The 10,473-nt window shown below is 33.7% G+C and overlaps 1 protein-coding gene across 1 annotated transcript; it reads left to right on the top strand.

The window, feature by feature from the left end:
- Positions 1-3,032: 3,032 nt before the first annotated feature.
- Positions 3,033-10,473, top strand: LOC133175727 (zinc transporter ZIP6-like). Its single transcript, XM_061310834.1, has 9 exons — positions 3,033-3,036; positions 3,464-3,795; positions 6,482-6,680; positions 7,780-7,949; positions 8,244-8,378; positions 8,750-8,810; positions 8,911-9,252; positions 9,433-9,620; positions 9,857-10,473. The coding sequence occupies exons 1-9, from the start codon at positions 3,033-3,035 to the stop codon at positions 10,007-10,009; spliced, it is 1,584 nt and encodes a 527-aa protein (XP_061166818.1). The 3' UTR covers positions 10,010-10,473.

A 10,473-nucleotide genomic window follows, 5' to 3' on the forward strand; every position in this document is an offset into this window, starting at 1 on the left:
GCTCTACATAGACCTATCTGTAACTCCTTTGAAGGCAAGATAACTTCATCCAGACCACAATCTTTGTCACCAAATAAAAACTTGTCCACAGCATACGACAAGCTCCCGGGACTGGGCCTAAGAAAGCAAAGTTCTGATGATGCAAGTTTGCAATTTTACTCAATCCATTCTACAGAAAGAGTTCGAGATCTTGTGTGCGAGCAAAATTACTTGAATACCGTTATGACGATGTCAGAGTATGAATCATTCAAAAATTACCAAATGTCGCCTCTTAAAACCATGCATCAGAAGGGGGGTTTCACAAAGAACAAAGCTGAAAAGACACCAAGCCCCGAGATTTCCCGTCCCTTTTTTAACAAACTTTCTTTAACAAGGAATGAATCAATGCCAAATAATAATGCACAAGATTCAAATGCAAGATCGGGTAAGTCGACGATTTGTCCAGTCCCTAGTAATTCGCCTTTCAGACAAAGTCCAGCGCCACCTGAGAAAGATTGTAGCGGATGCTTTTATTGTGAATACGAACGATTGATGAGGAGTATCGATAGTGATTCCAACAGTGAAAGTTCTCAACAAGAAAAATCCGACCACGATTATACAAGAACACTTTCCAACACAGCTGAAAAATCTAAAAACCTCATTCAAGAATTCAAACATTCGGTGGTAAATTTGAACTCACCCTTGCCAGTACACTTAGAAGAATCAATCATTACGCCAACAGAACTCGCAGGAAAAGTGCCTTTTTATGCTTTTCAGCTGGGCGATAAGATATTACTTATGCCTTATTCTGTAGCTAATTCTAAATCTCAAAGTTTGACAAAGAAAGGATCAAAACAAGAAACAAAGGAAAAGAAGAAAACTACAGATGTTAAAACTGAAGGAGGCGTCTGTAAGAAAAAACGCACCAGAAAAACTAGCGCTCCAAAAAGGAACAACTTCAAAAACATTTGTAAAGATCAGCTGAAATTTACAAAGGTTCTGGATTTGATTCCAGTGAAAGAAAGAGCAATGCATCCTACTTCTTTCGAAATGGTAGTTGATGTTTTGCATGGAACTGGTAAAGGCAATGATTTACAAGTATACGCACCAATCCTTCAAATAGAACGCAACATTGATGGCGTTTATACGCACATTTCTACCGTTGCATGCCTCAGGATAAAGAATGGATCAGATGCAAAATTAAAGCGTTGGAACGACTTCGATGATTATCCTGTACTATTGGCAACGGATACCGTGTCTGGAGCTATAACTGAAATTGAAGTTGACACTTACCTTCAAGGTCTGTATAAAGTAATAAAAACAGGTCAGCAATCCGATACCAATGGTACTTTTAAATCAATAGCTATTCTGTCCGCTGTATTACCAAATGTTATGACCATATTAAATGATTCTATGTTTTTGGCAATTGGACCTACCAGTGGCTATCGTAAAAACTACTGCACAGAACAACCTGCAAAAATCCAGAAGTATAAAAATGTACAGTATCTGTTGACCTCCATTGAGAATCTCATTAATCAGCCTGTAGAAGAATCAGTTGTAAGTGATCAGAGTTACAGACCAAAGTGCCATTCTCCTAGCTGGTATCAGGGGCACGGATTCGATGCCTTCACACGCCTCTATCACCGTCAAAGGAAATTCAAGACAACGGGTGCGAAAACATCAGAGTACGATTTCTTTATCCCTAGTTGAAGAACCCATATAATATTATATGAACAAGTCAAGTGAAATTTTCATACTGTAGTTACATTTTTTATATACATCTTTTATACAAAGATGGATTTGAACATTAATATATATTTATTCCAGTTAGACAAATATTTGTCTCTTATTTATGTATTTAATTATTGTCATGTAGATTTTGCAGTTAGTTATATTTTTAAAGTTTAAAGACCTAAAAGACAGGAATACATTTTGATAAAGAATACGTACAAGACTGTAATTAACGCTAAATCACAACTTAATTTATGAACCTTTAATGTATCTACGTACCCCAATTCCCAATTACTATGTACATGACTGCTACTACATGTATTATCATTAAAGGAAATTCAAGAACATGATGTGGACGTTAATTAAAAACCACACACTGAATCCTCCCGACATTTAGACAGACTTACGAAACTATACCTGTATATTAGTTTTAATGTGACAATTAACATAATTTATAATGAACTATAAAACATTGAGACCAACCATTTTGTTCATTTACCAGTATGTTAACATTTGATTAAAATGCTCTGTTTTACTCCTTTTTGTGTGTGTGTGTGCATTTCTTGACATTTAATATGTAATATAATTATTAAAGTTTACCTACTGCATAATTTTTTTGTACTTCAAATAAAATATGTCGCATTAAATATATGTATAACGTCAATACTTTAATTTTTTTGTTAATACATAACGCATGGGATGACATAATGAATTATCCGTTTTGAAAACAAGAAGAGATTAGAAAACGGAAGCTTCACATAACAAGTCGAAAGTTCGAGACTTCTAGATCTGTCATTAATTTGCCTTATTCAACTGCATATTTAGGGACATCTGTTTTTATCTGATTCTACACAAGGAGAAAACTGTTTCCTCTTCTTTGACTCGTCAGAAGGATTGCAGTGATAGTAATCGGATGCACTTCTTGAAGGTTTTGAGTGGAGACTAACTGATAATGTGCAGAACACTTCACTGTAGATTATTTAATGACCCTGATATAAACACGGGGAATGACGTACTTTTAACAATGCTGCCATAGAAACCATTTGATCTGATTTAAAAAGATATTTGAATTGAAGCTCAATTGTCAGGTGTCTTCCATTTAAGTTCCAAGGAGATCGAGAGCAGTCACGTAGCCAAATGGGTGAATAAAACATGATTTTACTTATATTTCATAAAACTAATAATTTTTCTCAAATATGACAATGATCTAAATGTTAATTCTTTGTTTTCATTTTATTGGATGATAGATTGTTTTTAATGCCAGTTTATTGAAATACTCTTTAACAAATCTTGCAAAGATACTTGTGGAATACATAATAGAAATGGGTGAAATTTCCAAGTGATCTATAATTACTAAAACTTTTGTTTGTTACCTGATTATATGTTGACAGCAGAGTTTAACAAAAGACAGTTTTGAAGTCGAATAGATAAATACAAGTTTGTCATCCAAAAAGCCGTCCAGGGATATTTTCTCTTTAAATTTGATGCTGCTTAATGGTCAGCTTAGAGGTTTAGAAATTTTTTTGCTTCTTTGAAAGAATTTGTTTAAAAAAGTGTTTAAATCAATTCATAGTCTTTAATGCCTGTGGACAATTGACACATATCTGTAGTGCAAAAGAAAAAAAAAGTTTAAAAAAAACGTGCAGACACAACCCCTATGACCGAGTTAATTGAAAAATAAAGATGTTGAATTTCAGACACAAATACACAGTGTCTTAGGAAAGTGAAATGTTTAATATTCTTTTAATTTTAGGTATGACAATATTTGTATTTGCCGTGGTCATATCTGTTATTTGTTTGGAGGAGATTGGTGGAGATATTCAAAACATGTCTGCTATAGAGAAAATGTTCATCAAACATATATTTCAAAAGTATGGAAACGAGTCAATGCTATCATTTGAAGGATTTGAACACCTTTACCAAAATTTAGAAATAGGTGATATTCAAATAACACACCCCTTAAATGAACATTTTCAACATGCAGACTTTGTATCATTGCATTCTGATCATAAGCATCAGCCGAAGAGGAATAGAATTTTGCGAAGAAAACATAAACATCGCAGGCATCAGGATATATTTTCTAAGGTAAGTTTGGACTATACATATCAGGTGATTTTTATGAATAAGCAAGTTATAAAGTTTCAGAGAAAATGAATATTTTCTCCTTTCTTTCTCTTGAAAATCTATCGCCTTTAATCAATCAATTAACTTTAAACTACTAGGATTTAGATCTGGGCCCCGTTTTACAAAAGAACTTACAACTAAGACTAATTTTTTCTCTTAGTTCTAAAATCTTATCAACTTCATAATTTTTTTCGATTATACTGATATAAAATATTACCGAATTTTTCTTAATCACATTATAATCACAATAATGTCAACATAAAAAATTAAATAAACTGTAATTACAAATTTGATCTTAGTCGTAAGTTTTTTTTTATATGAAACGAGGGCCTGGTTTTAGAAAGCCATCTGTATAAAAGAATGTTTAAGAAGTGGGCTCTTCCATCAATGCAACGCACCGATCAACAAAACAATATTTACATATTTTTACACACTTTATACAGATATAAATATAAACAATAAATTGTCTTTCTTTTATTTGTCATTATGAGAAGTAATAGTATAAACGATAAAATGTCTTTCTTTCTAAATATTGGGAATAACGGTTGCAACCATTGCAAAAAGCGCTATGTATTTTTCAGCATATTTGTTAAGCTTTAAAATACCGCATTAAAAAAGAAAGCATTAAAAAAAACAACAAAAAAACAAGATGTGTTTGTGAAACACTGATGCCCCCGTATGGCAGCTTATGATGAAGGTTAAAGTTTCTCAAATGCAAGTCAAACTCCAGGTCAAGAGATCAAAAATGTTGTTACCCAAAGAAAGGCCTTGTCTCAAGGAATATACCTGTGAAATTTGAAAGCCCTAGCACCAACTGTTCAAAAGTTATGGCGAAGATTAAAGTTTTTTAAAAGTAAGTAAAACGTCAAGGCCAAGGCCAAATGGGACCCCAAGGGAAGGTCTTGTCACAAGAGATACACATGTTCGTGAAATGTGAATGCCCTAGAACCAAACGTTCACATGTTATGGGCAGGATTAAAGTTTTTCAAAAGAAGGTCAACCTCCAAGGTCAAGGTCAATGCCAAAATTGCTGGTATCCAAAGGAAAGTCTAGTCACAAGGAATGCACATGTGAAAGGCCTAGCACCAAATGTTTAAAAGTTAAGGCCAAGGTTAATGTTTTTTAAAAGTGGGTCAAACTCCTAGGTCTAAGGGTCAAAGTTGTTGGTATCCAAAGAAAGGTCTTGTCACAAGGATTACATATGTAAAGGATGAAAGCCCTAGCACCAACCATTCAAAAGTTATGGCCAAGGTTAAAATTTTTGAAAAGAAAGTCAAACTTAGGTCAAGGTCAAAGAGTCAAAGTGGGTGGTATCCAAAGGAAGGTCTTGTCACAAAGATTACATTTGTTAAGTATGAAAGCCCTAATACCAGCCATTCAAAAGTTATGGGCAAGGTTAAAGTTTTTCAAAAGTAGGTCAAACTTCTAGGTCAAGGACAAAGGGTCAAAGTGGAAGGTCTTGTCACAAGGATTACATATGTGAAGTATGAAAGCCCTAGTACCAACCATTTAAAAGCTATAGCAAAGGTTAAAGTTTTTTTTAAAGTAGGTCAAACTCCTAGGTCAAGGTCAAAAGGTCAACGTTGTTGGTATCCAAAGGAAGGTCTTGTCACAAGGAATACACATGTGAAGCATGAAAGCATTAACTGTTCAAAGGTTTTCGCCAAGGTTAAAGTTTTTTCAAAAGTAGGTCAAACTTCAAGGTCAAGGTCAAAGGGTGTCAAAGTTGTTGGTATCTAAAGGAAGGTCTTGTCACAAGGAATACACAAGTGAAGTTTGAAAGCCAAGCACCAACTGTTCAAAAGTTATGGCCAAGGTTAAAGTCATAAACTTTTGCAAAATAGGTCAAATCCAAGGTAAAAAGGTCAAAGATGATGAAATCCAAAGAAAGGTCTTGTCACAAGGAATACACATGTGAAATATGAAAGTCATAGCTCCAACCAATCAAAAGTTATGGGCAAGGTTAAAGTTTTTGCGGACAAACAGACAAACAGACAGACAGACGGACGGACAGAGCAAAAACTATATACCCCCGACTCTTCGATACGAGGGCATAAAAAATCTAATTCACAAAGTGAATTTACTTTACACATTAACTTGAACATTTTTCAGACTAAGAATCAAACACGAGTGTAGAATGTTTCTTCATCTTTTGGTGTTCGACATAGAACTACACTGTATTATACACTGTACAAATATAGAATTGATGGAAATATATAATAATGTTAACACTATATGATATTGCTTACTTTTTTGCGTATATTACTCATTTAAATAGTATTTGAGAGTAATTGCTGATATTTGACGTAATAAAATTTTCTTTTGATAATTTTTTTTTAAAAACTGAACTCCACATTAATTTATTTTTAGATAGGGATGAAATGATATGTACTAAAAGGAACGATTAAAACATCAAGTGCCCTCGATTGCAACAAGTGTAGTACTTAAAACGCAGATATGAATAACAAGTGGTGACCTCGCAGTTGTCCAGTATCATCATTAACTGTATCAAATGACTGAAATGAAAGGCAAAAATGTAAATCAGTAGTGAGGTCTATTTAAAAAAAGGCATTTAAGTGTATTTTTAACACATGAGCATTGATAAACTACTAGTACTTTTAAATTAAACTGTCCATTATTTTCAAAGTGCCTTTTTCCTGTTGACATGATGAAACTTTTCGGGTTCAGTACTCTCGATGTCATTACTGCTGACCAATTTCATCACATGTGTCCTGTCATTATGGCCCAGGTGGATGGTGTCGCCTGTCCCCTTGCGCATGTGCAGCATCATAAGCTCTTGACAGATTCCCATGGAATGGAGGGACTTATCAAAATTCCACCAGAAGGTTAGAGCACTTCAATTTCTTTTGGCTTTTATTTAGGGTTAAAGTGTAGTCAGTGATAAAATTAGGGATAGAGTTAATTTTTTTAAAAAGAACTTCTACCATAAAATACTAGTATTGGATGTATTAGAACATCTGTATATTCCAATTATCTTGATACACTGCAAAAATAAATCTGTTAATTTACAAATTTAAAATGCGGAAGTAAAATTATTCTAAAAAAAAACCGGTTTTAATTCATATGGAAAAATATCTTTACTCTGACAAATATAACAATCATAAATCATAAATTGTCTACATGAATGGTTATTTAAAGCGTATTCGAGACCTCTCTATCCGGATATTTAATAACCTAGCGTTAAAATGAAACACGTGTCAACATCAATACGAGTCCATATTGTGTTAAACTACATTGGTATTGACTGTCCTAAGGGCAATTTGTTGAGATTTATTTATCATTAGTGCACGGCAAATGGAAGCAATGTATAGGCAATTAAAGTAATCTCTATTTTACAATGAACAATTCAAATTACTGTTGTCCCATATTGTAAAATAAAATTGACATATAGGACAAGAAATAGGTATAATTAGAAGTCAAATAATAAGATGGTTGATACACTAACAAAATTTTTGCAAGTCTCATTTTTTCACATATACTTTTCCAATATCTTTTATGTATTTTCTCTGAGTGAAACTACATAAAAATCAAACACAAACATTAGCGTCTACAGATATAATGATGACCGTAAACCAAAGAAAACTGTATACCTGTATTAACCTTATCACCAACATAATAAAAAACACTTCTAAAAATCATTATCATGTTGACCTTTAGTTTTTACAGCTAGCTTCTGTTGTGATTACCTCTCATATAAAATCATTTGATTTTTTCATTGGGACATTTTTAGAGCAAAGGAGCTTTACTAACAGATAACTTCTATTTTTACTTTTGCGGTATTTGACAAAAAAGAAAGAAACTTAGCTATACAACTTATAGCAATTACAGAAAACAGTAACTATCTGATTTTTTTCTTGGTACTGTGTAACTCACGTATGTCTTTTTAAAACACTTCTCTGAAGGTTTACAGATTTTTTATTCCAGCCTGGGGCTATGGATCCGCCTCTATCATTACTATCAGTTTACTAGGCCTCCTGGCTGTCTCCTTCATACCCTGCCTACAGAGAGTGTTTCTGAATACCGTCCTCCAGTTCTTGGTCTCCCTGGCAGTAGGGGCTCTCTCAGGGGACGCCATGCTTCATCTGATTCCACATGTAAATTTCCTCCAAGACAAAAAACTAGAATTAACAGTGAAACACATTTAAAGTGAATTCTGATTAAGCGAATTCGTGCTAACATCAATTGCTTGATCTTTTATTAAATAATGGAAAACAATGAATATTAACTGGATAAAACAAATAACATTGATAATGCTGTAATATCAGCCTACCCTGATCCTGTTTTAAAATATTTTATTTCAACTTAATATGTACATGAAGTAAGCTTTGATAACGATAGCAAACTTTCAAAGTTATTTAGTATTTTTTCACATTTATCTTCTGGTACAGGCCTTCACTGGTGAGAAAGAAGACAGTGATGAAGGACGTGGTGAGGTTTATAAAGGGTTGTGTGGATTAGCTGGCATCTACTGTTTCTTCATCATTGGTCGCCTACAGGGCATCTACATGAACAGAAAGATCAAGGTACTTAAGTATGAAAAAAGTGAAGATAACGAACAGTGATCGATCTCAAAAAAAATCTACAAACAATACAAATCTGTGAACAGGGCATAAAACACGGACCTCTGGACATTCCAGGGGTGGGATCAGGTCCCTAGGAGGAGTAAGCATCCCTTGTCGACTGTGATTACGAGGTATACAAGTATCTTTAGATTGGATGTCAAATACCTATTGATGAAATAATGATCAAAGTATATATAGTGTATTTCTAAGAGGGTTAGATTCATTCACAATAATTTGACATGATAAATAAGATTGATACCTAATCAAGAAATCCTTCAACACATACACATACATGTTTAATTAAATCTACAGCATTATTTCTATTATTAAAGGAGCAAGATAGAGACAGCAAAGAAAACTATTTAGACATTACATTGAATATTATTTCAAAGGGTAAGTTACTTCTATGTATGTATCTCAACATTGTTTGGCGTCAAATTCATATAAAAAGTATTTTAGACAAAAGATCTGAAATATTAATTTGAATGAACAGATGAAGAGACATCAGAAAGCGTCGACCTAAAACCCGTGGACGACAAAGACACCACCGGACAAAAGCAGATAAAAATGGATGAACACAGCCATTTACATGAACACAAACATTCACATGAACAGGAACATTCACATGAATATGAACATTCTAAAGGTCATGGTCATTCGCATGACCAGCCTGTTCCTCAGGATATGGGAGGGCTAGTGTGGCGGGTCATTATTGGAGATGGTATTCATAACTTCAGTGATGGAATAGCGGTGGGTGTAGCATTTGCTACCAGTATCACAGGCGGGCTAAGCACATCAGTCGCCATTCTTTGTCACGAGCTACCTCATGAAATGGGTACGTATTTAAAATATGTTTTAAACAAATATATTTTTGAAAAATGCCTTTTAGAAACTATTCCAAAATGTCTTTCTTGCTACAATAATGTTTATATTCTCTAATCAAGTCACTCACTACTCTAGGATACAAGTAATTTTAATCTGATGTTTAAAGCATATTCTCTGTCCGTTTATTCAGGTGATTTTGCGGTTCTTCTGAAGAACGGAATGACGATTAAGAAGGCTGTCCTGTGTAACTGTCTGTCTTCGTTGTTGTCATTTATTGGTATGGCTGTCGGACTCGCTGTAGGAAACATCGGAGATTCAAGTCCATGGATATTTCTTGGGATCGCTGGCATGTTTCTGTACATCTCACTGGTAGATCTAGTAAGCAATTATAAATACATGTACTTTTAAACTGTAAATCAAATAAATAAATTGAAACGAAATGAATTCTAATATAAAATAGATATAAATCATTATAAATCGGATAATGAAGTTTAATAGGAATAAAATGCCTGATTTTGTGAAATGAACTGTAGTCTTAAACAGTAATATACTTCAAATTTTCCTCTATAAAGGTGGCTATATTTTAATTTATACATAAGACCTTTATCTTTCAGCTGCCAGAGATGAGTTTACTAGACTCGGAGAACAAAGATAAAAGACCGTTTCGACAGTTTTTCTTTCAGTTAGGAGGTGCTGGGATAGGAATTGGAATTATGTTTTTAATTGCTTTGTATGAACATCAACTGAATTCTTTGTTCAACGAATGATTTCATGTCCACACCTACACCTAGTCGGGGCGTATCTGCGGAGGTTGGATAATGAAAGCTTATATATAAAGTGTGCAATAATATATGTCAGATCTTAATTTTAAAGTAAGGTGCAAACAAGTGGTTGGCAAGAGATCATCCAAAGTAGACAAAATAGTGAAAATAAAAGCAGTTTCTTATCCTTGATACCTTGATGTACAACAAACATGGATTTAGGTGTGAAAAAAGACTTTTTGATTGATTTATCAAAAGCATTCACAACATGTATTTGTGAACAAACACAATTTATCACACAACAATATTAAATCATTTATCAGTTTTGTAGATACAAACTAGCCATAACTAGAATATAGAAACGGTTAGTCCATTTTCAGACTGTCATTATGGCTGGGACCATTACATGGTTATTGACCGTCTAATCTTAGTTGATGACAATAACAGACACTAAGTGCATTAATAGTCAT

Source organism: Saccostrea echinata, unplaced genomic scaffold, assembly GCF_033153115.1.
Source record: "Saccostrea echinata isolate AGI-Se365-2 ecotype Australia unplaced genomic scaffold, CSIRO_AGI_Sech_v1 ptg000064l, whole genome shotgun sequence".
Lineage (NCBI taxonomy): Eukaryota > Metazoa > Mollusca > Bivalvia > Ostreida > Ostreidae > Saccostrea > Saccostrea echinata.

Bases quoted from the DNA above. Each gene is read 5' to 3' on its own strand.
- LOC133175727 (XM_061310834.1), top strand. The intron at 3,796-6,481 runs GTAAGTTTGGAC...TTATTTTCAAAG, and splicing joins ATCAGGATATATTTTCTAAG to TGCCTTTTTCCTGTTGACAT. The intron at 9,621-9,856 runs GTAAGCAATTAT...TTTATCTTTCAG, and splicing joins ACATCTCACTGGTAGATCTA to CTGCCAGAGATGAGTTTACT.